The 27,211-nt window shown below is 44.3% G+C and overlaps 1 protein-coding gene across 1 annotated transcript in view; it reads left to right on the top strand.

Annotated features, from left to right (window-relative positions):
• CRHR2 (corticotropin releasing hormone receptor 2) overlaps window positions 1-25,726 on the top strand; it is a 237,009-nt gene extending 211,283 nt beyond the window's left edge. The window contains exons 11-13 of the mRNA XM_067530389.1: window positions 3,226-3,361; window positions 5,351-5,392; window positions 24,582-25,726. Coding sequence (XP_067386490.1) covers window positions 3,226-3,361; window positions 5,351-5,392; window positions 24,582-24,722 — 319 coding nt within the window. The 3' untranslated portion in view covers window positions 24,723-25,726. The remainder of the gene's footprint in view (window positions 1-3,225; window positions 3,362-5,350; window positions 5,393-24,581) is intronic.
• Window positions 25,727-27,211: the final 1,485 nt, after the last annotated feature.

Genomic DNA, 27,211 nt, shown 5'->3' with positions numbered 1-27,211 from the left:
AGGCAGCTGTACGTTGAGACCACCGCCTATCATGCTGACCAGTATAGTTTCCTTGTGCTCCCTGTCTGTCTGTAGATAAAGAACTGGACTGAGACTCAAGAGACTTGGGTGCTATCCCTGACTCAGTCACTGGCCTGCTGGGTGACCTTAGACAAGTCACCTTGATTCTCTGTGCCTCGGTTTCCCCATCTGTAAAATAGAGAGAATGATACTGACCTCCTTTGTAAAGCTCATTGAGATCTACTGATGATGTAAGAGCTAGGTACTATTATTATTATATATCCCTGTTGTCTCTTTTCTTACACTTGGAACTTTGGGGGCAGGGACTGTCTTTTTATTCTGTTTGTACAGCACCTAGCACAGTGGGATCCTGAGACATGACTGGAGTTCCTACTGCAATGCATATAATAACTAATAGTATTGCCCCATTAATAATCACTTAAGCTTGAGAATACACCATATTCTTATTATTTATTTGTTTTGTGGGAGCTCTTAGTGGTCCCAGCCTGTCCTATTGTCCTAGGCGCTGTACAAACATACACCAGAGATGCTGCCTCTGTCCCAAAGAGCTTACAATCTAAGTATAAGATGGCAAACAACAAATGGACACAACAGAGAGGCAGGACCACAAGGCACCAGTGTGACGATACTGGTACGCTGGGTAGTGGTTCAGCTCACACGCTGGCTAGAGTGGAAGGAAATCTCTCACTAGACCAGAAAAGAATCTCAAGGCGTTAGCCACGCTCAGGCTTCTTGCTAGTGCAAATGAGAAAGTGGGTCAGAGACTGTCTAGAGAGAGAGCAATGGAGGTAATGAATGTTTCCAGCTAACCCATCTGTCACCGTAGCGCTGGGCTGGTTTCAGAATGCAGTGCTAGCTGCCGGGGGTGGCCCACATGATCAAAAGCCTTTCACAAAGCGCCTCTCTCAGGTGTTTATTGCCAGGAGTTTAAGTCATATCCCTTAGCAGCAGCAGCAGCAGCAGACAGAAAAGCCACATGGTACTTCATAACCTGGTGAGGTGGCAGCTGTTGTTTCCCATTCCCCCTACCCCTGCTAACCTCTGTTCACACTGCAGGGCCAGAAATTGGGATAGACAGTTAACTCCTTGCTTGCCAGATCAGAGTAAGGGCTCGGCACCCTGTCACATGCAGGGATTTCTATGGTTTCTCTTCCTTTTCACTGAGAAATGGCCATGGGTTATTCTTATTTTCTTCTCAGTCTTTTTTGCTTCTACATAGGGACCAGCATTGCTTTGAGGTGAAGGAGCATTCATCTGCCTGTCCTCCTCTTACAATATTACTCTCCTGCCTTCTGTTTTTCTTCAGTTCACGTACAAGGGCCTTACAGACACATAGGAATGCCAGGCTGGTTAAGTGTCAGTTTCATTTGCAGCAGCAAACGGAAGGATTTTACCTGTCTCCTGGCAGACAATAATCCATCATCTGTCCATATTAATTGGAATCCCCAGGCAAGATTAGACATTAACCCACATTTCTAACCCATTGTTATCTATCTTTTCCCATCTTAGCCCAAATGTTCCTTAAATCAAAGAGGAGAAGGATGATTCTGATCCTTATTTTAGGAATATAGGGGCCAAATTCCTCCCTGGCATAGAGGAGGTGAGAGGAAAAGTGGTCTTGTAATTAAGATGCAAGACTGGGGCTTCCTGGCTGTGCTAGGCAAGTGGACAAGTCACTTAATCTCACGGGGCCTCAGTCCCCCAATGTAAGGGAGATAACCCCTGTTCTTTAGCACCTGACGATAAATACATTAATGACTATGAGGTGCTCGCATACTGTGCTGACAGGAGCTGTGTGAGATAGTGGAGCCAGGTGCAGCTCTTTTGACTGTGATGAAGTTGTGCCTGCATATACCAGGATTGGACTTTGCCATTTGTGTTCCAGTCGTACCTTTCCAGCGGTGGACAGGGTACACTTCCCAAACCTAGTGCATGCTGCCAACCACATAAAGTGAGGACTGCCAGTTATTTTCATCTTTATGAGAGCAGCACCTCCCAAACGACAGAGTGAAACTTGCATTTTATTTGAGTGGTTTAGCAGTCCCATAATCAATCAGAGGGCCTGTTTCAAGACATGGCCAGCAGTCACCAATACAGCATCTTACTCCTGATGGCTGCTAGGAAAAGTCGCATATTGTTTTCAAATTCCTATCAGCAGTGCAAATCCAATCTGGCTGTTAAATTTACGCTCTTTAATCTCCCTTAATGTTATAATTATAAATCAGTGATTTCTTGTTGCTTGATTAGCTAGTAGATTGGAAATGACACTAATCACAGTGCAAAGTTGCTGAAATAGATTTACTGTAATTTGATGATGTCACAAAATCACACCACCCCAAATCATTTCAGAGCTCAATGTCAACTTTCTTAAATATCACAGTGGTATATTCCAGTCCATTCTGCTTCGGAACCTCTCCTAAAACTACACATCCCTAAAAATCTGGGACTGGATCCAAACCTCTCCTCCCACCCACTCATCTGCACTTCGAAGTAGTTTCAATCCAGCTGTCAATCCAGGCCCATCTTTACTCCCTAGCAGTGTTGAACCCCATTGAAAGTGCAGTGCGTATATGGTAAATGTAGTGGATGTGAAACACACTGTAGAGTAGCATGTACTGGTCTGTTGGCCCTTGCAATTTATTTTCCAGCATTGAGAAGGTAAGTAGAAGCACCAGTATCAATGAGGGTTTCTCACCACCACAGGAAAAGCAGGTGTGGAGATTGTCCCAACACAAACCACTTCTCAGCTGCCAAAACACCTCACTGACCTTCACCCATTGTTCTCCCTGGTGGGAAACCAGATGGGAGATCAGCCTAGCGCTCGTGTCTAAGGCGGGTCCTAGAGGGAACGGGTGAGGAAGAAAAACATGGATGTGGACTGGTGGCAGAGTAGAGGCAGGGAGAAGTGATTTTGGGGCGAGGGGGGAATTTGGGATGTTTGGAGAAGATGGAGTAACTACTAGGAGGGGGAGGAGTGTCTGTTTAGAAAAGATAGAAGGGGCGCGATCCTGATTTTATACTAGCTTAGCACCAATCTGACTCCAGTGAGCAGTGTGGAGTCACACCTGGTTTACGCTGATGTCAGGCCTCCTCTCTTCAGCTTCTCATTGTCATTCCCTGAGGGACTGCGGCTCTCCGAGGGTTACATAACAGAACCCGGTTTTTGTCTCCTGGTAACTCTTCCTCTCTGCTTCCACCCTGCAGGAAGGCAGTAAAGGCTACGTTAGTCCTTCTGCCTCTTCTGGGCATTACCTACATGCTTTTCTTTGTCAACCCCGGAGAAGACGACATTTCCCAGATAGTCTTTATCTACTTCAATTCCTTCCTGCAGTCTTTTCAGGTAGGAGATAACGCTTAGCGGCAAGTATTGGGCACTGCTAAGGGGATCCTCAGTGCTCTTGGCTGTGAAGCTTGGGGCAGTGAGAAACCTTAATAAAAATAGTTATTTAAACAGCTCGGCTTAGCCTGTCAGCTCTTTGGTGCAGGGGATGTCTTTTACATCTGTGTTTGTACAGCACCTAGCGCATTGGGGTCCTGATCCATGCCTGGGGCTGCTAGGTGCCATTGAAATACAAACAATTCATAATTTTCTTTTAATGCTAGTTTATTTTGAATATCGTAAGGTTGTATGTAGCGTGTCACATATGGCAGAGACCCCCTGTCTGGTAACCATGATCAGTGTTGCCAGTAACTTCCAAGGGAGCAAGATCAGTCCTTAAAGTAGGGATAGAGCCGAGAATAGTAGTGTTGATACGTGTATCAGTGTTTGGGAACTTGTGCTGAAGGGCTGTGACTGTGGGTTGATATGGATAGTTATTTCATATTTGGATCAGAAACCCAAAGCGTCACTCCAGGAACAGAAGCACAAAAGCAAAGAAGAAAAACAGCCCCTATAAAGCCATCGTGATGCCAAATAAATTGCATATTTTACCTGGTCATGCTCGCTGCCTGCAAAAGAAGTGCTTGGTTTATTATAAGGGGCATGTGAAAGAGAGAGCAGCTGGGAAATAGATCTGTGTTAAAATATCACAACAGGAAGTAGATCTGTGTTGCTAATGCCCATGGCTCAAAGTAAAACCCCAGCGTTGCAATAGACAATTTATTTCTCTCTATCACTTTGTAGAGCAAGGATCTGATTCTTTGCTCACTGAAGGCAATGGGTTCAAGGGGAGTTAACCCTCTGCCCGACGATCACTTGGGCATAGCATTTCCTTTGTGGTCAGAATGGGACTCTTAGAATGGGACTCTTAGCAACGTGACAGCTCTCACGGAAAGAGAGCAACCATCATCGGCTCTTTGGGCTGGCAACCGACTTTTTGTCCTGTGTTTGTACAGTGCCTAGTGAAGTGGAGTCCTGGACCATGGGTGGGACTCCGACATTCTACCTCAATACCAATAAATAATAACAATAGTAGCTGAGACAGTAAAAGGGATTTAAAACACTCCTTTAGAAAATGTATATTATCTGCTGTGTCCTGCATCAGGGGATTTTATCCTGCAATTGCAGGGGGTCTAATAGGTGTTTTCCATTTATAACTTCAGTGTTTCCATTCCAACAGCTACAGAATTTACGGGTGAAACCCGGGGCCCACTGTAGCCAATGGAAGCTTTGCCATTGACTTCAGCTGGGCCAGAAATACACCCTGTGTATTGAGATCAGCTATCTCCAGTGCATTCTGATTTATTGAGGGTGATATTTTACCACCCTGACTTTATAGAGTAGTTCATTGTTCCCTGAATAATCCCGCCAAAATCAATGGGTCGACTTGCAGAGTAAAGTGCCACTGAACATGGCTGTGGGTATGTTTACATAGCAAATGAAGGTGTGATTGGAACGCAGGTAGGCACACCTGTGCTAGCTTTCATCCAGCTAGCATGGGCAATAATAGTAGTGAAAACATAGCGCCATGAGCAGCAGCACAGCTCCCCACCCCAGTACAAGCCCAACTGTGACCATAGGTTGCTAGTTTGTGCCGATCCATGCTAGAATCATATCTTTATTTGCAGTAGAGACATGCCCTGGCGGGTGAAGTCTGCAGCTTTACATCTTTTACTCTCTGGGCCCCATACTCTATTTGGTAGCAACGGGGCTAGACCGGTAATTGCTCTTTGACATGACTGTGGCTGTTGAAGCAGACCCCCAGGACGTCTAATGAAGCTCAGCAGTCTTCCTCTAGGAACAGTAACAGAAAACAGGGAGGGATGGTGTGGTTATAGTGGACGCTGTGGCAGTAAAACCCTGGGCACATCTAAACCCACTTTTCTGCATGCTTCACCATGCTCTGTTACAATAATGATCTAATGATGATTCCCTTCCATTTTTTTCCAGGGTTTCTTTGTGTCAGTATTTTACTGCTTCTTGAATGGCGAGGTAAGTAGCATCCTATGCTGTTAGTGTGATTATCTTAAAGTGTAAGCTGCTTGAGTGTCTAACTTTAGGGAAATGAAATGCATTTGCACTGTGTTGCATTCACCTCACCTTCGGTGCTCTTGAAGACACTTCCATTGATGTGCTTCTGAACTTTACAGCCTATGACATGTTTACCCTTTGCTAACAATGCCTTTATCAAACAGAAGTTGACACCTTAATGCAAAGCTGACGGACCTACAGATGATGATTTTTGTTCTTCACTTGAATAATTCATTGAATTTAATTCAATGTATGACTTCTAAGCTTGTTCAGTATTGTTCGTTTATTCAATTGTGATTCAATATCTTTTGTGCCAGGCACTTATTAAGAATCCACAGCACACGACAATACATTTCACATAGGAATTGCCCTACTGAACTGGTCTAATGGTCTTTCTTATCCAGTATTCTGCCTCAGAGTGGTCAGTATCAGATGCTTCAGAGAGAGATGGGGGAGAGATGTAGCATGGGGAGCAAAGGGACAACCCATAATAAACAATTGTGGAATAAGCTACCTATACAGGAAGTTTCTTACTAACTCCTATCAGTTAGTGATTGACTAAGGTCCTGAAATATGAAGGTTTATATTCTTTCTCCATTTTTCTTAGCCTGCTTCCTCTGACTGTGGATGTCTCATTATTCATGTTAATGTATAGTCCTTTATTGAATCCAGCTAAGTTCTCGGCCTCAGTGACGTCCTGTGGCAATGAGTTCCACAAGTTAATTATGCATTGTGTATAAGAGTATATCCTTCTGTCATTATAGGGCCACATATGCTAACTTTATGCTGGTACTGCACAGGGGAAATTCTCCAGGGGGGCACTATGGCCTTTTCTCATCACCACAGTAATGAACAGGGGCTGGAATCTGACCCACTGATTTTATTAAACAGACCAGACTCTCATTGATTGGTGCACTATGTTACCATTACTTTGCATATCCGAATAGCTTTCCCCTCTACGGACTTGAGCAGGAGCAGATAGGCAGTCCTTGCTGTAGTTTGTTTCAACAGGTTATTCTGGGGATATTTCAGTTTTCTTGGGGTGGGAGCAAAAGCACATGGACAAATATGTATCTTTGCGATAGCAGGGTTCCAAGATCTTTTTCCAGACGATGAGCCAAATTCACTCCTCCTATAACTCCATTTATTTCAGTGGGTTTACACCAGAGATGACCTGGCCCCTAGAAAAGATCCCTATACTTCTCTGTATATCTTAATATTTGTGTAACGGCAGACCTGTCATGCTTTCCAGATCTGTGTTTCTTCCAACTATATCATACTAGTAATGGGGTCCGTATCTGGGTTTCTGTGTGTTTTTATGTCTACCATGTGTCTTGTTTTTGACTGACTAATCCTCAGTGCACTTCCTAGCTATTTCTTTATGAGATGTAACATAGATCAGGTTAGATAATGATACTAACTTCCACACTGTAAAGTGCTGTGAGATCTAAAGATGAAAAGTGCTACATAAGGGCTATGTGTTGTCGTTGCTATTATTATTATTATTATTATGTGACACATGCAAAATTTTCATTTGAAACAAAAGGTTCCAGGCAGAATAAACAACCTTGATATGAGCAGGAACTACAATAAGTATTCATATTTGCCACTAGTTCTCAAGAGCCTCTTTGCGATTATATTGCTCAGAAATACTAGAGCACGCAGGATCAGTTGCAACATTTTGCAGTAGGGATGCAGCATGCCTCTCTGTGAAGAGAAAGGCTTCTCAGAAAGCTAGCTTGTCAGCTGTGCCGTGACAGCGAGACTGTGGGGTGCCTGAGTTGTCGAACCAGTGTGTGATATGCTTCCCCTGCATTGGCAGGCATGCCACACATCAGATCTTCTCACACCCCTTGTTTCTGTTTGTGTAAGCATTCTCCCTTCATTTGTGCTTTCTCATCTTTGGCATTACCCAGTAAAATGAAGACTAGTTCAAGCTTCAGTTAATGTGAATTGAATTCCACTTGATCTATTAAAAGAATGTCACGGATGGGAAAAAAAAATAACATTCATCGTACGGCAGAGTGAAATCTATTCATTGCTTAATGGACCCACTGTCCTTCAGGTGGGACCGCAAATCCACTTGATGCCCTGCACTTTCAATCCACCTGCCAGTGCTGATTCTCTTCCATCCTATTAAATTATTTTATTCTGGTCAAGTCCACTCATCCTTGATCCTTTTTTATCTCCTCTTTTAGATAATCATTTTTCCTTACCCAAGGGGCTGCTGCTCTGAGCCATTGGTTCAGCTTTATTTTAGTTTGTTTTTTTTGGTTTTTTAAATGGTGAGAAAGAGCCCAAAGATATGGCGACAGGCACTGCAAAGGCAAGTGAATGCAGTTTTACGTTCACGTTCCAAAGTTAGCTGAGGAATATGTACAATCACAGATAGGCAAAGAGCTCCCCTATTGAAAAGGAATTCAAAAGCATTTCTCTGCACCTTGTTTATTCCGGCCTGTCCTTGAAAAAACGTGTGCTCTGAAAAAGAATCACAGGTGCCGTTTTTTCTCATGGAAAATATGTGAAAGGGTGGAGCTCAGTGGCGCTTGGTGACTCTGAAAGTGGGCAGGCAAAGCTGACCTGCAGGTGTCTGCTATGAGCCAGTGAAGATCATACTGTATCTGTTTTAATACAGGGCAGGCAAACCCTATCCTGAGAAGACTTCACTCCAGTAGGCATCCCTGCAACCTTCCCATGTTTCGGGAAACCACAGTCCTTTTTTAGGAAACTGAAGCATGTTAGGTGCTTGTTGACACTTGTGGATACTGCATCCATCCTTTAAGAATTGTAAAACACCCCACAGCATCTCCTGCTATGGGTAGAAATGTGCCCGAGGGTATACATGAGCCAGGCTCCTGTTGATTTTGGATCAAGGGGAATCTTGTGTATAGATCTGAGAGCATAATTTGGCCCTATATATTGTAAGTATAGCTAAGAGGATGAGAGAAAGGAAAGAATGAAAGAATATATAATATAAAACCGGACATGTTATTTATTGTTCCATAATCCGGTCCGGTAGATTTCATTCCAGTCGTGTTTGGAACTCAACAAGTATCCATCTTGCCATAGTGCGTATGCTTCAGTTCTTTGAAATCTCCTTAAGAATGCTTCTTTTAAACAATAGCTATTATACCTGCTTTCTGAATTTGTATTGTCCATTATTTAAATCCAGATCAAGAAAAGCATAATTGGTAAAGCTTTTTTATGGGTTTAGGCTTTCAAAATCTGCACTGCAGTTGGGACAATTTGAATCTCAATGCCTTATCAGATTGGCCTCATCATTGCTAAATGATAGTCAGCTATTCAAAAGTATGCTAATTTTTCATATTGTAGACTGGTCCCTCTGTGATGCATTTTTTGGCTGTGTATATTTCCTTATAATTAACTCCTTCCATGTCTAACTAGCGAGAGAAAATAATATCACATAGTGCTATATTGTATTGGCAAAAATTTAATAACATTCTTCACGTATCTACTATAGAAAAGCGCACAGAAATAATGACATCATGGAAATACAGAAATATTATTTGCTTTCTTCTGACATCATCCACATATTTAGTGTATCATATTTACGCAAGTGTAGATCAGAGGAACTCCATTCAAACTAATGGAGTTACACCAGTTAAATGAGACCAAAATCATACCCTCCCAGTTTGCTCGTTTGATTGATATTAATTACATCCTTCATTAATCTTGTGATGTTGCTCCACCCACCTCTCTTTTAGGGAACCTCTGCTTTACAGCCTCATTCTCAATTGCTGTATCTAAACTTGTTTACATAGGGGAAATGACCAGGATAATTATTGTGAAAGAAGCTATTCTGCAATAGCTATTCTGGAATATCTCCCCATGTGGACATTCAATTCCGGAATAAAAGTCACTTAATTCTGGAATAATTAATGCATATCCAAAGTGGATTAATTATTCTGGAATAAAATCACTTTTTTCCCCAGAATTGTGCATCCATGCGGAAAGGTATTCCAGAATAACTAATGCAGTCAATTTCCCTGGATAGACAAGCCCTAAGCCTTTTTCAATGTCACTTGTGCCCTATTGGATTGCCAGCCACTTGGCTGCTCTGTTTTTTCTTTCTGTGACAGAAGGAATTTACAGTACCACATCTCAAAAGGTTGTATGTACCCATACTTGCCCAGATATGATGGTATTGGGAGCCTTATTGTAGCCAACAAGCATTCCTTCCCTTAGACGGCCAAGCCCACTTTTAGCAATGACACAAGCATAGAAAAATCATTGCTTTAAAGCTCTTGCAACAGTGTGATCTGCTCTGCTCCTCTGTCTGTTCCTCTGTCACCGCTGGGCACTGATGTACTAGTGACAGTCTGTAACAATTGTCAAGCAACAGGGATTGTAGATGAAAATGATTGAAGTTCCTGGCTTGGTGCCAATCTGTCATCTGTGAAACTTGCAAGCCGAAAAGGGATTGTTCTTTTGGTCTATTATCAGGATAGGTGTGTTACGTGTTTGAATACAACGTTGAAGGTTGAAGTGGATATGATGATGTCCATTGATCTCTTTCATGTATGGAGCATTGGATCTTAGACTCTTCGCTTGAAAATGTGTCAAGTTAAACATTTCATCCCCAGTTTAATCACTCCCAAATCTTGTCTGCTTTACAAGCACTGTATATTGCTTTGCTCCTGTAGCACTCTCCAGAGTGCTTGCAGGTGCTCCTTCCTCACCAGGAGCACTTCATGCAATTACTGTATTATCTACCTCTCTCCCTGCTGTCGGCTTTCTCACATCATTTGCACACCTCCTCCAGCTGTTTCTGGAAAGATCATAGAGAAAGGGCTGAGAGAGCGCAGTCACTCCACTCCCTCCTTTCAAACATCGGCTTGCAATGTTTCTGAAATCAGAGTGTGTTTGGGGATGTTTTGAGAAAAAGGGTCCTTTCCTGCCTGTTTGGAGGATTGTCGTCCCTCTGCTTTCAAAGAAAAGCACATCTTTTAGTGCCCTTATTCATTTGGGGACAAATTCTGCCTTTGTTATTCTGTAGTCAATCTGGAACAATGCTGTTGACTTTAGTCAAATTACTGCATATTTACACTAGTGTCATCAAGGGTGGATTAGGGGATCTTTGTTTCTCAGAGTGGAACCTTTGTGGGTTTTGTTCGATTTGTGGCAATCTTCTGCCCTGATAATCCTGTGGGTAGGTTAGCAAAGGTTTGCTAGAAAAGGAAGTTTAATTAACATTTAGTTTTGCTCCTCTCTTCTCTCCAAACACAGTCTTTGTTCAAATTTAATTTTAAAAAGGGCCGGTTAAAATGACATTTTAATTCAGCCTTCTGTTTGTTTTGCTATATTTATAGATATTAAACTTAAAAGGCATAATGTTGGGAAACCATGCATACTAATAATGCTTCCTTTCTCTGTCTGCTTTGTCTGTTAAACCACCAGCTCTATGGGGTAGTACTGATGGTCTCTTACTATGTATCTGTACAGCACCTAACACAATGTCACTGCTCCAATGCAAACTATAACAAGTGGGCCAACCATAAATCCTGATGGAAAATAAAATGCAGCCGGGGGTGACCCATCCGGCCACTCCTCGAGGCCATGAGGTTTTCTTGTGCACCTTGCTCATTGCAGGTTGCCTCTTGACTGAGTGATCCGGTACCTTATGCCCCACTGCTCCCTCTAGGCAGAAGCCAGAAGTGAATTTCCCTTGTCTCCAAGGAGAGTCTGCCAGGGTTGCCCAAGTAACAGCCAGAATCCAAAAGCTTCTTAAGAAAAGCGAGTTCTACTGAAAGTTACAAAAGCAAAGGCAACTGGCAGGAAATCATCTCTAGCCTAATGCCTGGATAACAGCCTTCACCAGGTAGGCTAAAATCTTGTAGTTACAGTTGGTTTAAGCAAGTATGTCCTTACATCTTAGAGTTTAGTGTCTCTTGGACAGTACTTAGAGCATCACAAGTAGGACCTGTCTTTATTATCACTTCATTCTTGAGAAAGCTCCCTGACTCCACCCTCCTTCCCACGTGCCACATCCCCCAAATGTTTGCACAGAATGGGTAGGAGAGGGGCTGCTTGACACACAGTCACTGCTTCCCCTTTCCATCCTCCCCCACCCCATTTTCAGCACTTTTTTGTCCCCCTTTGCCCATGTTTGGTGCAGGTTCAGCAGCTAAGCCATGTCACTAGGAAGATAACTTTTTCCCTGGTCCCTTTAAAGTCGTCTTCTGTCACCGTCATACTGCGCTGTAGTGCTCCACAGAGAAACATTCATTACACCAGCCAGGGCACTACAGCAGCAGCTTCATATGCAATGTTGATCATTCTTGCACTATTTGGTGGTTTTCTTAAAGCCCCAGCTTCTGGAGTCTTGGGAATACAAGAGACTCTCAGTTTTCTTTTTAAAGCAAAAAAAAAAAAAAAAAAATCCCAGCCCTTGTTGTTGTGGAGAAAAATGTGAAAATGTGAGAAAGCATAGCCTACTGGCTCAGAAAGCAGAAAAGCCTATAAAAAGAACTCCATCTATCTTATTTTTCTAAAAACTCATGGTTCACAGAGGGGGTGGGTTGACTCATGATTTGTCAGTACTTGGGGTAGGCAGTAGTGTATATAGATCCTTCCTATGGAAAAGCGAGGCTATTAAATTACTATCTGCAACTAGCACATAGCGTTAGAAGAAAGAAGTCTATTTTTACTTCTCTGTTGCCTCACGTTTTGGCGTGGGACTGTGCCCCATGGACAAAATTACCATTGCACATCCAACCATAGGGCCAGTTGTGGCAGGTGTAGCTTCATTGACTACAGTGAGAATTGAGTCCATGGGCCAGGTCCCCAGCTGGTGTAAATTAGCATAGCTCCATTAATAAGGATATGGCCCCACGCATTTGAGGGCAAGAAATATGGTTCCAGCTAATTATCTTCTATATTTATCTGGGTCCCTTTACTGTAGTACTCAAGCACCTTACAGTCTTTAATGTACTTATCCCAATAACGTATCTGCAGATAAGGAAGAGCTCTTACCCTTCATTTACAGAGGCGCACATATGCATTTCAGTGGGATTTAAGCCCTTAGATACCTCTGAAGTGCTGGGCCAAAGAAACAAAGTAACTTTCCCAAGATTGCACAAGTTATCTGTGGCAGCCCTGGGAATTGAACTTGGGTCTCTTAAGTCTTAGAAGCATGCCCCACCTAGTGGGCCTGTACCCTTCAATTCTCCGCTGGTTACAGTTTGTAAGATGAGAACCTCCTTTTGCAATGGTCTTGACATGGATTGCGGTTCAGTTGGATTGTTTAGTGTCTATGCGTCGGTGCTAAGGGATGGCTAAAGCAGTTCAAACAAAGCAAGCTCTGACCCAGACCTTTACCCAAAATACTAGGCCAATTGACTCCAAAGCATGTTGTGGTTCACAAGTGTTTGGGTAATGTATTTTTAACATATATTTTTGTAACTTCCTGCATATCCTGGCCTCTCCTGGGACAGAAAGGGCATGAGAAAAGATGACCCTGTGATGTTTCAAACCTGACCAAAATTGGATGGCACAGGAACGGGGCCCCTAAAACAACCTATTTTTGTAGGACTTCAAGCCTGCTATTTCAACCTTCAATTAGCAGGCTGCTTTCAGATATGTACGAGCAAATTTGCCCCTGGCACAAGGCCTAAATACCACTTAAATCCTGAAAACGGGACTTATTGAGGATTTTAAGTGGTGCATAGAGCTGAATTCTATCAGTAGACTTCAATGCAAACAGTACTTGCATAACTGTGAATTGGATTCAGCCCTGTTTAAATTAGTTTTTAATCTGATAGGCAGATTTGATTTATTTTTTGAGAAGTTATGAATTTATGGAAAATGACACAGCATACACGGATGCCTACACTTCTGTTACAAACCACTTAGCAACAATAAACCTTGATTGCAAACTTTTATATTTGTCAATCACAACATGGATCAAGATGTTCCAAAAAGACTCTTCTAAATTGACTGACAGGTCACAGCAGCACATTTAATTTTATGTAACATGTTTGTTTAATTAGTGCAGCGTGTGTAGGTGGATTAGCAGCAGGTTGTGCTGGAGAGAACTGCTTACTTTTACTGGGTAGATTTAAGTGTACTTTGATTAAAAGAGCTTTATTATTTCTGATTTTTTTAATGGATGGAGCTGTGTCCAGGGGTTATCTTGTACTTCTCAGGGATGTGTTCAACTTCTATATATCTATGTAATTTGGTGTTAATGTATAGCAAGACTGCATATTGTCAGCTGCATGCTTCCACTATAACACATACTTATGGAGTGTGTGTACATATGTATATAGAGATTCATAGATTTTAAAATCAGACAGGGCCATTAAATTATCTAGTATGATCCCCTGTTTAACACAGGCCATTGAATTTCACCCGATTACTCCAATGTTGAACCCAAAACTGGTGTTCGACTAAAACATAACTTCCAGAAAGGAAGATCTCAAGAAATGAAGCGTTAAACTGCAACAATTTTAATACCTAGGTTCAGCATTGAGTCATGATGGGAATATAGATGCAGATGTTAAAAGCCACATGGAGAGCTCTTGCTATAAGTGGTCTGAGTTGACAGGAATTCTCTGCAATAAGAATAAGCCAAGTAGACTGAAGAGCAAAGTGTATAAGATCATAATCAGGCTGGCCATGATTTCTGGGTTGCAATGCTAGCCAATGAAGGAGAGAGAAGAACAACTACATCACACTGCTGAAACAAGCATGTTCATGTGGATGCAGAGTAAGACGAGAGCTGATAGGCTACACCACAAAATGGTACGAGCCATGATGCAAGTAGCTCCCATCATGGAAAAGCTGAAGGAGTATCGACTGAAATCCCAGGGTCACGTGAGGCAAAGAGATGTGAGATAAGTTGGCCTCAGAGCACAAGAGCTAGACCCTGTCTACACTTACCTCCGAGATTTGGCGGCAGTCGATGGGAGTTACGCAAGCTATGCAAAAACTTGCGTAACTCCCGTCGACTTCTCTGCTCCTCTTCTGCACACCGTCTTCACTGCACTGCGCCGACGGGAACCACATTCCCATCGATGCAGCACTACGCCACTTGTGAAGGTGGTTAGTACGTCGATTTCTGGATCGATTGAGCGGGTCTTCACTGACCGCTCAGTCAATCCAGAGAAATCGATCTGATGGTGGTGACTTTGCCACCGTCACTGTAGCCATAGCCCTAGTAGCCACAGGACAAAGACCACAATGAAGACCTAGAAAAAGGCGGTACAAGATGCCAAAGGAGGTTGGCTGTCAACTTGGAAGATGCACATTCCAAGAAAGCTTGGAGATGAAGAACCAGGCCTGCCAACCCTAATCAGAGATGAGGTGAAGGTGAAGAAGAAGAAGAGATGGAGAATCCACCATTTCCCTACATCTCTGGACATAGTTATAGTTGGGTATGGATGTGTTATAAGCAGCATTGGTAGTGCTGTCTATACTTAGATTTGCCTGACACTTTCCATTATAAGGCCCTGTTTTCAGTGGCTTATAATTTTGTCAAATTTTATCTATTCAGACTAACATTTTCCATGCTAGGTGTCTGCCTCAGGTTGAATTTCTTAGGAAAGATTCAGCAAAAACGGATCAGGCATTTCCAAGGATTTGTTTTGCCCCTATTTTAAAAAAAAATTCTTGCTGTTGTCTAATTCAGAAGCTCTAGAGCCTCCATGTTTTGGAACAGGATCTTGAAATTTGACAAAGGGAGCACCCTGGTGTCAAGGATGTGCCATATGCTGTCTTGGTGAAAATCTGCCTAAATTTGGCACAGTTATATGCCTATGAGTAATCTCAGTTAGCATGTGCACAGTAGAGAATTGTTAGATGGTGCAGGATTTAGCGGCCAAACTCTATAACGTGTTTGTCTGAAAGAAGAGAGAAGTGAGGCATGGGTGTGTGTGCATTTACCCTTAGAGCTGGTCAAAAAACGGAGGGACACATTGTTTTAAAAATCAACATTTTCCCCAATTTTTTCAGAAATAAACATTTTGACAAGCTCTCCAGTTGCTCAAAAATCAGGACGAAATTTTCACTGGTTGCACCATTTCTCCGTCCCCTACCCCCAAATTTCAAATGTCAGCATTATAATTTGGCCAAAATTTGAAAAATGTTGACACGCTGCCTATGCTGCATATGTTACATGCAAATGCCCGCATTATGTTGTGTGTTTATAGAGATAAGGTGTCTGACAAATACACAGTTTTGCCATGTATTATCAGAACGCTACCTAAATATATGTTAGTATGTAAAGTAGGTAGCGGGTATGTGAGTAAAATATACCCATGTTACCTATTTTACAGAGCCAAGAATCACTTTACCCAGTGCTGCAATGCAGCCATCTCTGGAAAGTAGCACAGCAGGTGATAACAGCAGCACTACCCAATAGCATAGGTCAGGATGTGAAGAATACCTTTCCAAATGGCAATACACAAGAACTCAGATTACTGAGAATATAATTACTGTCACAGGGCCCATTTGAGCGCCCCATCTTGGCCACTCACTCGACTCCTTTCCGGGAACCCATGACTGGGTCCCCAGGTATTTTAAACTTCCCTGGATCTCAGCAGGCTGCAATGCTGTTTCATCTCTTGGCATATTTCCTGGGCACCAATTCTGTCTGTTACCCTTCATGGAAATGGAGCTCCTCACCCACCTGTCCCAGGCCCCCCAGGACCAGTGGTGACCCCCCAAGACACCCCAGTATCTTAAACTTTACTCTCCTAGACAGTGTGAGCCTTCTGGGTGACAGTTTAATTATCTTGGGAGGTCCAGGGTAACTGCACACACAGCCACTTTGCCCAGAGTCTAAAAGTTTATTGCTCATTAATAATACGAGAAACATACAGGAAGTACAGATCATACAGAAAACAAACATCCCAAGTGAAGTGAATCTCATTAGCTCCCCCTTCCCTTGGAAGACTATCAATGTTCAGGGAACGAGGCAGGATTTCCGGCCTCACCAGGCTTCTTCATGCTGGGTTGCTTCTCCTTCACCTTGAGCTGAAGATGAACAGTCTTCCGGGGAGAGCAGTCCCTGCCCTGATAACTTTCAGCCCTGTTTGTCAGGTGACATCCTGCTCAGCTTCCTCAGGTGATCACAGATTCTTTGCCAGGTGACCTCATTGCCAAGGTGACCTCCATACTAAGTGCAGACGTGAGAAACTATTTTGCCCTGGGCAGCAGCCATCCCTTTGTCATTTGGGTGGCTGATTGTCAACGTTTAGTGCCCCTTTGTTGTTAGCCCTGTGCTAGCCCCCCTCTGGAATTCTAATTCAAGATGGGAGTGGAAAATCAGCAGGGAGGGAAAGACCAGCCTTACAATCAAAATGGAATTTGTGGGTTGGGAAAGCTACGTACAGAGAGTTCAGAATTCATAAACTTGACAGCCAGATTCCCCAAATAGTCATGATTAACCAGTGGGGAACTTCAGTCAGAACATCACAGTATTGTATGCTTGAAAATATGAGCACAAATTACCGCAACTGTGCATTGAAACAAATGAAAAGTAGAAAACAAAACTACTCCATTAGAGTAATTTCTGGTCATTAATGATCAAATGGCAGCTTTTTTCAAGCATTCTAATTCCATACTGGATAATTATATTTGGCTCATCTTTAGTTCCCCTTTTGTTGTCAACTGGAATGGTATATAACACTTTCCCATTGGCTTGAGTGGTTAGCCCATATCCATGGTCTTGCAGGGTTGTTTCCATAAGGTGAAAAATCAATATTATGAGTCCAATCTATTCTTGGTGTCATCTTACTTATTTACGAAGAATGCACCGAAAGTCCTGTTTCCCTGAACACAGTAGAAACAAACAGCAGCAGACAGTTTCCTTGCTCCAAAACCCCAAGCCTGCCACTCCACTGAGCTTGGTGTGTCTGCTTCCTTTCAGGGTCATGCTCACACCTGTGTCTCCTGGCTTTCTCAGCCAACACACACACAGCCTGCAAATCAATATCCTAGCCGCAGAATTTGTAACCAATGAATCCCTGCAGTCCACTTCGCTCTGACCTGCCCCGTGACCTATTGCCTTGGGCATTAGTCCTCCATCGTTTACAGCAAAGTGTCTTTACCACATGAATGGATTTAATTGCTCCTGCAGTTGCGCTGAATGAACGTGCTCACCCGCCCCCCCCCCCCCCATTTGGTTTGATGACATGTAAGATTGTCTTTCATCATAACAGTGATGACATGCACTATCAAACAGAAGACTTGGGTAGCCTCCCAGACAACTGATTCTGGGGAAGAAATGGAGGTCTATGCTCATCGACAAGAGCTACTGAGTGTTTCAAATCTAATTGTACTTTTCCTTGTTTGTGTTCTTTTTGCCCTTTACTCGGTTTGAAACAATTGAACATGACTGGTCAGTTGACAGTGAGTTTCATTTACTGCAGATGGTGCTTGTTTGGGATTCTAATGCTGCAGGGGAATATTTAAAATAATTATAATTTTAATAGATTTTTTAAAGACATACTTTAAATGTTGAGCCTAAACTAAGAATCCAGAATCAAAGATCTGCTTGTTTTTCTAATTCCTGTGGGTCCTCAGATACCGTGGTGAGGGGCTTAGACAGATAGATAGACAGAGTAATAGCAAAAAAACCCCAGACTATTGCAACTGCAGTCATTACAAATATAGGAGGTCAGGTGCCTGAGGAGATGAAAGAGACATTAACTGAAGATTTAATTAATAGCCTTGATTCTAACTTAAAGGATCTTCCTGTATAACTGTCAGACTCTCTTCTGAATCTTTTTGGTGCATAGAGAGAGCAATGGAAAAAGTCAGAGAGTTGGTGCTGCGCACCTTGTCCTCTCACCTAGATTATAGTGTGAATGTAATGGCGCTTTCACCCAACTTCTCCATGAGTGGTTCCCAAAATCCATCTGTAACCAAAGGTGTCTAAAATTCAAGTAGTAAATTCAGTTACCTCAAATAATAGCATAGTGCTGGGAATTGAAACATAGCATGAACTCATTCCAGGCAGAAGGCAGATTGAACTTGTTAGTGAATTCACTACTTGGACTTGTTTTTATGGAAACATAACGGTAACTCTTGGCCAGATCCATTATAATCAGTGTGAGCCTTTTCATTTATTTCAGTGACCTTTGGACTAGGCAGTCTGGGTCTAGAAGCTGTATCCACCTACACAATAGCAAAGCAAAAGGGTGTTGAACGGTCCGGGACCATATAAAGTTATGTACCATGATCTTAATGTGCTCATCCCCGCTTAACTACTACAGCCTGTACCTCTCTCATCTATCCAACACCTACCTCACCTCCCTCCAATTCGTATGAAATGCAGCTCTCAAGATCATCATTTACCAGTATTCGATCCAAGTCGCTCCCTCTTTGAATGCATTCATTTGCTCCCTCTTTTCCACCAGCTCATGTTCCAGCTTCATGTCTTCAACCCTGAGGCCCTTCCCATTCCTGCCCCTTTGCCTACTTTATTATTATGTATGTGTATTGCTACAGCATCTAGAGACGCCTACTGATTGGGTCCACACTGTACCAAGCATGTTACAAACATATCTAGACTTCTTTCATTCTGCCTACAGCACTTGAAGCATCCTCCTAAAACAGATCTGTAAAGCCACTTTGCTCTTCTGCTTCAACTTCTTTCTTAGCACACACTTCTTCTTTATAGGTGCAAGAAATTAGCCAACTATTAATGGTCTAGGAAGAGTGGCAGAAGTTTTATATCTCTCTCTTTTCCTTCCTTGATGGTCCCTATGGCTGATGGTGAGAATGGAGTTGTCCACAGGAGTCTCCCTAATAAGATGTGATCCATAGTATGCAAAGATTTGAGAATACCTGGGTTAGGTTATCCAATCAGGAATCAGAAACCATAACCAGGTGACTTCCCTGACCAATCCCACCGCCCAAATTTTACAAACTGAATAGTAGGAGGAGTAATCAAAAGAACAATCCATGATAACCCATAGGCCCAAATGTGCTGGTAAACACTATTTGATAATTCCAAGTAATGAACAAATTCATGAAGGGCATGATCAGTTCTCAATTTGCAAAGGGAAGAAAGGGTCAAATCACATGAATAAATTGCTTTCAACAAATAGTTTGTCCAAGCATGTTGACAAGTCCCAGAGGGGTAGCCGTGTTAGTCTGTTTTCAGCAAGTGACACCATCATCGGTCCTAACCACATCCGCCACACCATCAGGAGTTCGTTCACCTGTACATCTACTAATGTAATATGTGCCAGCAATGCCCCTCTGCCATGTACATTGGCCAAACCAGACTGTCTCTGTGCAAAAGAATAAATGGACACAAATCAGACATCAAGAATGGTAACATCCAAAAACCAGTAGGAAAGCACTTGAGTCTCCCTGGACACTCAGTAACTGACTTGAAAGTTGCCATACTTCACCAAAAAAACTTCAAAAACAAACTTCAGCACGAAACTGCAGCGCTGGAACTCATATGCAAACTTGACACTATCAGACTGGGTCTTAAAGGTGCCACAGAACTCTCGTTGTTTTGACCAAACAGTTGCAGTTTAGAGAACTGCACTATGTGATTCAGTAGCACGGACAACCTCTGTTGTCTCAAGTGATTGTCGCTTATAAAGACAAAGGTGATAATTTCCATTTCTCGGGCTGTTTGTGCGCGCTTCGACAATTGATGCTGGCGTCTGTGTCTTTATGCTTCCATGTGCTTATTACAGGCACGTGTTGTGAATTTCAGGTCATTGATATACTAATGCTGTGGCTAGGAGCTGGTGATTGACTCCAGAAATGCTTAATGGATAGGCACAACATCTATCGTAAAGAGATCAGCCCAGACTTTGAGCAGATTATTTTTAAATGTTAATGTTATTTTTTTTTCTATTGTTTTCTCAGCATGGGGCTAGAGTCACAATAGGATTTAGGCACCTAACTGCCACGTTAGGTGCCTAAATCCCAGCATCAGGCCCCACTGGGATTCACAAAGCCCCCACTCAGCTGCCCCCAAATGCCGTAGGTGACTAAACTTGTGTGGCACCTAGATTTTTTTGCTGTAAAAGTTCCCTCGGTGCCTGCGTCTCACCTCTGAGGCTGTGCACACGGCCATCCCACACCAGGCATCTGGGTGCCTAAGCCCCAGGACAATGCACAAGCTAGGGGAAGAGAGATGTTCCTCTCCTCACTCACCTGTGGGAGCTGATCCCATAAATGTGCTCAGACCTCACTTCCTGGATCAGGCCCCTATGAGGTGAACTTATGCAAACTGGGGGAGGAGGTAATGATGGCACCCACTTTTAGCCCAGTGGTTACAGCACTCACCTGGGTTGTAGGAGTCCCCACTACAAGTCCCAGCATTGCCTGAGGAGAAGGGGTCTGAACAGGGATCTGTCACCTCTCTCAGTGGGGTATTCTGAGATGGGATGCCCCTCAGTCCCTCCTGCTGAAGCTCTCCAGCACTGTATAAATGACGAAGGAGGGGTGAGTGTGAGAGCGTTTCCATATGCTGCTGGTTAGAGCATTTCCCCTGGGAGGTGGGGGGCCCAGGATCCATGCCCCCTGCTCCAATGACTTTGTTTTAATAATCCATGGTGGAACAGCTTCAAGAGGAGACACTGAGGGTGCCCCACATCAGAATTTCCCATGGCCCCATGGCGAGGGCGCTCATCTGAGAGGTGGAAGATCCCAGCTCACATCCCCGTTTCCGCTCGGTGGAGAGGGGACTTGAACTAGGGTCTCCCACATCCCAGCACTGGGCTAAAAGTGACAAGGTGGGCAGCAGCACCATCTCCTCCTGCTACAATGACATAGGTGCCTAATGCCAAGAGTTTGCAGCTGAGAATCCCTAGCTCAGGGAGGTGCTTCCCAGCACCTCAGGCACCTATCTCTGAGAGAGGGGTGTGGCTTAGCACGTACCCCTCCTCTTGGCATCTCCCATTGGCTAGCTGAGGTGCCTGTCTTTCCCCATTCATCGTATAGGGAGCCCAGGGTGCTGAACTCAGGTGTTGTGAATCCCAGTGATTTTCCAGATGCCTAAAGGTTAAGCCTGGGGACTCTCGGCGTCACCACGTCTGTTTTTCTTTGCGAATCTAACCCATGCTTGACATTGTCAGATGCAGTTTGGCATTACCAAGTGTGTGCTGGCTTATTGTCACATGTACGGCCCACAACGACAGCTTCATCTGTATAGCCAGGCACAGCTCATGTTGCCCTTTCTCCAACTTCTAAAGCAAAGAACGGTCTCATGAAAGCATGCACACAACTGCTTGTTTAGATTCCCATCTTTATCTCCAAGTCATTCTGTTTGACTTGATTGGCTTGAAGCTCAATCGATAAATCTAATCTGGCTTCATTATCCAAGTAAGTATCTGGTCAAACCAAATTGCTCAGAAGCATACAGGGGTCATTAAATAACTCATCATCTCCACGCCCCAGCAGAGTGTTGTTCCTAGAGCACTTGAGATGCATTAGTTATGTCAGGACTGTCACGCTGTCTGCAAGATAATTATCTGGGCTACACAGTACAGCCACACGAGCATCCTTTTGTATCACGGAAGGTGAAATTCACTGATTGGATGGGCTTAAGTGGAACATAGGTTTTGTACCCAGGGGTGGATTTCACTCTGGCCTAACAAAACCTCGACATCTGGTGCAATGTTGTTTATGTGTGAGTACAGAATGTGCAAAGGGAGGTCTAGAATGTGCTGCAAAAGGAAGACAGGAGAAAGCCCGCATTCAGTACGGGATAGTTCCACCCTCCCCTTTACTCCTTAGTGTCTGCATGACCCCGAGCATGTTTGTATGCCATCCTTGTCTTATCATATTAATGTAGAGCTGGAAGGGTCATCAAGTCTTGCTCCCTGCACTGAGGCAGAACCAAGTAAACCTAGACCATCCCTGCCGGGTGTTTGTCCTACCTGTTCTTAAAAAAAGGGATGCTCATATCCTTGTGCGTGTTCACCTACAAACAGAAGGGGGGGAAATATCCCTTCACTGCTCCATAATGAACCACGATGGGCTGCCTGAGGTATACAGCACATAACAAGCCCCCAGGCTGTGACTTGACTTCACCATTCTGCATCTCTGTTGCACACATCAGCATCTGTCTTTCTGCCACTCCCATTGGCCAGTGGTTTCTTTTTGTACGAGGTATGTTCACTATAAAGAAAAGACGAATCACCTAACAACTGAGCCTTATCGGCCTGCTTCTGACATAACTGCAGAGGACGCATTCCACCCGGATGAAAGGTTCAATAGTCTATTTATTATTGGTTAAAAATCATCATTTCATAAGTCAAGCCTTTTTATGATGGTATGGAAATGAGACTAGGGGCAGGTCTACCCTGGAAGCGCTACATCAGTACAGCTGCAGCGCGTCTGGCGAGGACGTTCTACGCCGACAGGAGAGCGCTGTCCTGCTTGCATAATTACTCTGCGAGAAACAGAAGCTATGTCAGCGGAAGAGCGTCTCCCACCAGCACAGTGCCGGTGTGGGCAGTGTTTAGGTTGCTGTAACGTGAGTTGCTCGGGGGCTCTTTTTCACATCCCTGAGTGATGTAAGTTGGATTGACTTAAGCAGTAGTGTAGACTGCCCTAAGAAACCAGGGACTGTAGATAGCACCCAATTTATATTATGTGCAAGTTTCTGAGTGAGCAGCAACTGAAAGGGACGCATCAACTTCGCAATCACACGGCTGGCTGAAGATGTTTGGCTGTTGCTTGTCACACACACGTATTGTTATTTAGTAATAGAGTGGCACCTAAACTCTTACCAAAAAAATCGAGGACCACATTGTCCTAGGCTCTGTACACACACATAGTAAGAGACAGGCCTTGTGGTGAAGCGTTCACACTCCAAATAGACAGACAGACAAAGGGTGGGGAAAAGGGGGGAAGTATTATCATCCCTTTTCCAGAAGGGGAGCTGAGTCTCAGAGATGCACCGGGATTGCCCCAGGTCACACAAGAAGTCTGTGGTAGAGTCAGGAACTGAACTCAAGGATGAGACCCTCGCTGCCGCCCCAGCCGCTTTACACCTGCTAAAAGGACTAGAGTGGCATAAAAAGGCTCTAAGGGCATGTCCAGGCCTGCAGCTGGCCTGCGCCAGCCATCTCGGCCTGTGGGGTTGTTTCGATGCTGTAGAGATGTTCTGGCTTCGACTGGAGCCCAGGCTCCCGGGCCCTCCCACTCACAGGGTCCTACCGCCTGGGCTCCATCCCGAGCCTGGACCCCTACAGTGCAATGAACCAGCCCCGCAGCACGAGTCATTGCAGTGCAGTGCAGTGCAGACATAACCTCTAAGCCCCAGTTCTGGCTGCAGGAGCATTCCCCAGTTAAAGCGCTGTGGAAGACAGCTGAAAAACAGCCTTCCATACACCCACTCGTAAGCCCGAGTGTGCGGGGGGCACTGGGGCCGAGCTGGTGGTGGGAGGGCTGTGTCAGGAAAAGGGCCACACTGCTGCGATTTTTCCAGCTCTCACTGCAGTCCATAAGGCAGCCACCCTGGGGGGTTCCTAGGGCTATCTAAATTACGCCAGGAGCTGCAGAGAAGCTAAGGATGGGTGGGCACAAGGTTGGCTTTAAAGCCCCCTGCCCGGCACTGCAAGGTCTCAGAGAAGCACAGCTTAGGATCTCACCCCAGGTCTCTTCAGTGCCAGCCCAGTGCCGTAACCACACGACCATCTTTCCACTTCACCTGAGGTGACTACAGCTGAGAGGGTCTGGAAGGGAGAAACATCCCTATCGTATGTTTTCCTGCTCTGTGTATTTGAGAGCCCTTCTGCGCCACGCGTCCCCCTGGCCCATCTGCTGTACAGTCAGAGAGTCACTCTGTTGCTCTTTGTAATGCATGTCAGCTTCCCACACAGTGACAGCAGACAGAAAAACATTTTTAAAAAATAGGAAAGCCAGACTTTTTGTATGAGCTGGGGCGAGCCACTTACCCTCTCCAGGCCTGAGGCCCCCATCGGTACAGTGGGGATAACAGCACTGCCCGGGAGATTTCTGGGGATAAACACATCTGAGATTATGAGGTGCTCAGGTACTTCAGGGATGGGGGTTGTAGACACATGCACGTTAGACTGTAAAGCCCCCGACATTGGCAAAGGAGACTAGTTTCAAGTTGACAGCATCCCTTGAACTGGAAAAGCCGGGTTCCTTCCTAATACTCACATCCTGCCCTCTCTCCCCTCAGGTCCGCTCCGCCACAAGAAAACGCTGGCATCGTTGGCAGGACCACCACGCTCTGCGCGTCCGCGTGGCCCGCGCCATGTCGATCCCCACCTCCCCAACGAGAATCAGCTTTCACAGCATCAAACAGACGGCGGCAGTTTGACCATGCAGCCATCCAGCCACCTTCCGAGTTTTTCCCTTTCCCCTTTTCGTCTTTCTTTCCTCCTGTTCTGTGCACTGTGCTCTTTTTACAGCAAGATGCCCCCAGGTGTCTCTGTGGACATTTGCCCATTTATATATGGTGCTGCTTTGAGGCACCCGGCCAAAAATATAACAAAGGAGGGAGCACGGAGGTGGGGGTGGGGAACAGGTTTAAGGAAGAAAAGGATTTAAAACGGGTAGCACCATTCCGACAGTTTCAGCATCTAACAACAAAATGGAAAACAACCGGGCGGAAGGAAACATCGAATTTTTTTTTCTTTAAGGATTGTGGTTAAAAAGACTATTTTCACAAACTGCCCATCTCATTCCACACTTCAGCTCTCACTGATTTCAACGGTTTTGCTCTGTAAATTGTCTGTCCCCTCCTTTGCGCGTGGTAAAAGTCTCTCCTAGTGAGCAAGGCAGCATGTAAAAAGGGATCTGGCTGGTGTTTGGGAGAATCGGGATGTGTGTACCTTCCCCACTGCTTCCTCTGCTGGAGGGGGGGTTGGACAGAGAATCACTGGGCTATTTAATAGCAGGCTATTTGTCTTGCTGTCGGACAGCCCTGTTCACTTACAAGGTTTTGAAACTGACAAACTCAATGGTATCTCTGAATCTCTCTATAAATTACTGTGTTTCATCTCTGCTTAGCCGAATAGATTTGAAACTGTGTAAGCAGCCACCAGACATCTTTATTTTACCTGGTGGCGAGAAAAGGACAACTGAGGATTTTCTTAGGTGTATTGCTTGGGTTTCAAAATAAAAAAAAAAAGGGAAACTCTGTAAAAATAATAATACTGTTGATGATGATGATGGTGATGGTGATATTTGAGTTACGAGGATTGTGCAAAGTGCTGCACAAAGAGTATCTATTTTGCATTTTGAACTAGAGCAGACGCATCTAGTAGGCTTTTTATGTGATGTTCAGAAATACTGTATATTTTCAATAATAAACACTATTCTGGGTTGGTTTCTATTGATCAAGATGTCTTTTTAGGTTGTGGGGAAGAGGAAATGGGGTCTAGGTGTTAGTGTGAGTGTTTGATAACTAAGCACAGGAAATGGAAAACAACAAAAAATCTTTGCTAATAAAAACCCTCTTGAAAACAACATACTGTAAAAGGGCTTCGCAAAAGTACAGGAAATCCCCCCGTTCTCAGGCTATTCCCATTATATCAGATCCCTACAGAGCTGTGCCTAGAGGGCTCCCCGTTGCCATGCACATTATCTCTCATCACGCTCAGTTTCAACAGCGCAAGAAGAAAGCAGGCTATAAAATAGCCTCTCTTGCCCTAGAAAAAAGAATCTCACTAGCATATGGGTGAATTGTTCCATTCGAGTTACTGGCAACGGAGCTGTCATGGAGGGAAGCTGTGTCTTTCCTTCTCAGGTTTGTGCAGCTCAGAAAACTTTCCTGCTACATTCTGTCTCTAAGGCCACGAACTAGCTCTCTTCAAACTGGCATGTCCTCTGGAGCGAGCAGGACTCCTTTAAAGTTCTAACATGGGGGGACGGTAAGGGCTGGAACTGTTTTAGCCAATTCAAATTGTGTGACTTGCCCCCACCCTGGATTTTTAGATTCGTTGCAGGGAATGAGCTGGGTGTGCCAAGAAGAAATTGTGCTGCTTCCGGGGAGTGTCTGATTGGAAAGAAGCCTCACCTGCTTTGAGAGGTTTCATTTCAAGCACTCTGGCTCCCCACGGAACTGAGACCAGGCAAACCTCTAACTGTTCAGCTCAGAGAAGCACCGGGAAGTATGGATGATTGTCCAAACTCTCTGAACTTCAAGGGTCTCTAAATCTGAGCTGAAAGTCTCCTGGGTGCTTATATGAGCTGAACTATTAGAGGTTTGCCCGACAATTCTGAGTGTGTATTCATCAAAAACCACCCATGTGACCTTCAAAAGGGTTTTAACATTGGGAGCCGAATCCTGGTCTCGGTTAGATGAGTTTAATGCAGAGTTACTGCTAGTAGTTCTAGTGTATTGTTACCAGTGACACAAAACGCTAGAAATACTCCCTTCTCATACAGGGTTTGTATCTTGATCAGTATATGCCCCTTTCCGCAGTTCGTACTCGTGTTGGGCCAAATTATCTTCAGGAGCAAATGGATGCAGGTCCATTGACTTCAACAGAGCTTTGCCCACTTACACTGGCAGAATATTTGGCCCTCTTGGTCATACTTTTGTAATAATCCCATAGAGTCCAGTGGGACAGGTCGAATTACTAGCCATAACTGCTACTCACCCGGAGTAAAGGCTGCAGTATCCGGTCCAATGCACTGTAGCAGTTCCCATTCTGAGGGTTACCTGGTTGATCTGATTTCCTGGGTTGAGATTATGACAGCACACAGCTGCCTTTCAAGGTAACCTCTCAAGGGGGGAAATAGTTTGCGTTATTTTTCTGCAGACGGGGAGCTACCAAAAAGATCAAAGCTGATTTGTTTCTC

The sequence above is a fragment of the Emydura macquarii genome, unplaced genomic scaffold, assembly GCF_026122565.2.
Source record: "Emydura macquarii macquarii isolate MOO-44397 ecotype Brisbane River unplaced genomic scaffold, CSIRO-AGI_Emac_v2 contig_3080, whole genome shotgun sequence".
Taxonomy (NCBI): domain Eukaryota; kingdom Metazoa; phylum Chordata; order Testudines; family Chelidae; genus Emydura; species Emydura macquarii.
The sequence above is the reverse complement of the archived record's forward strand: the minus strand, read 5'-3'. Positions and strand labels throughout refer to the sequence as shown.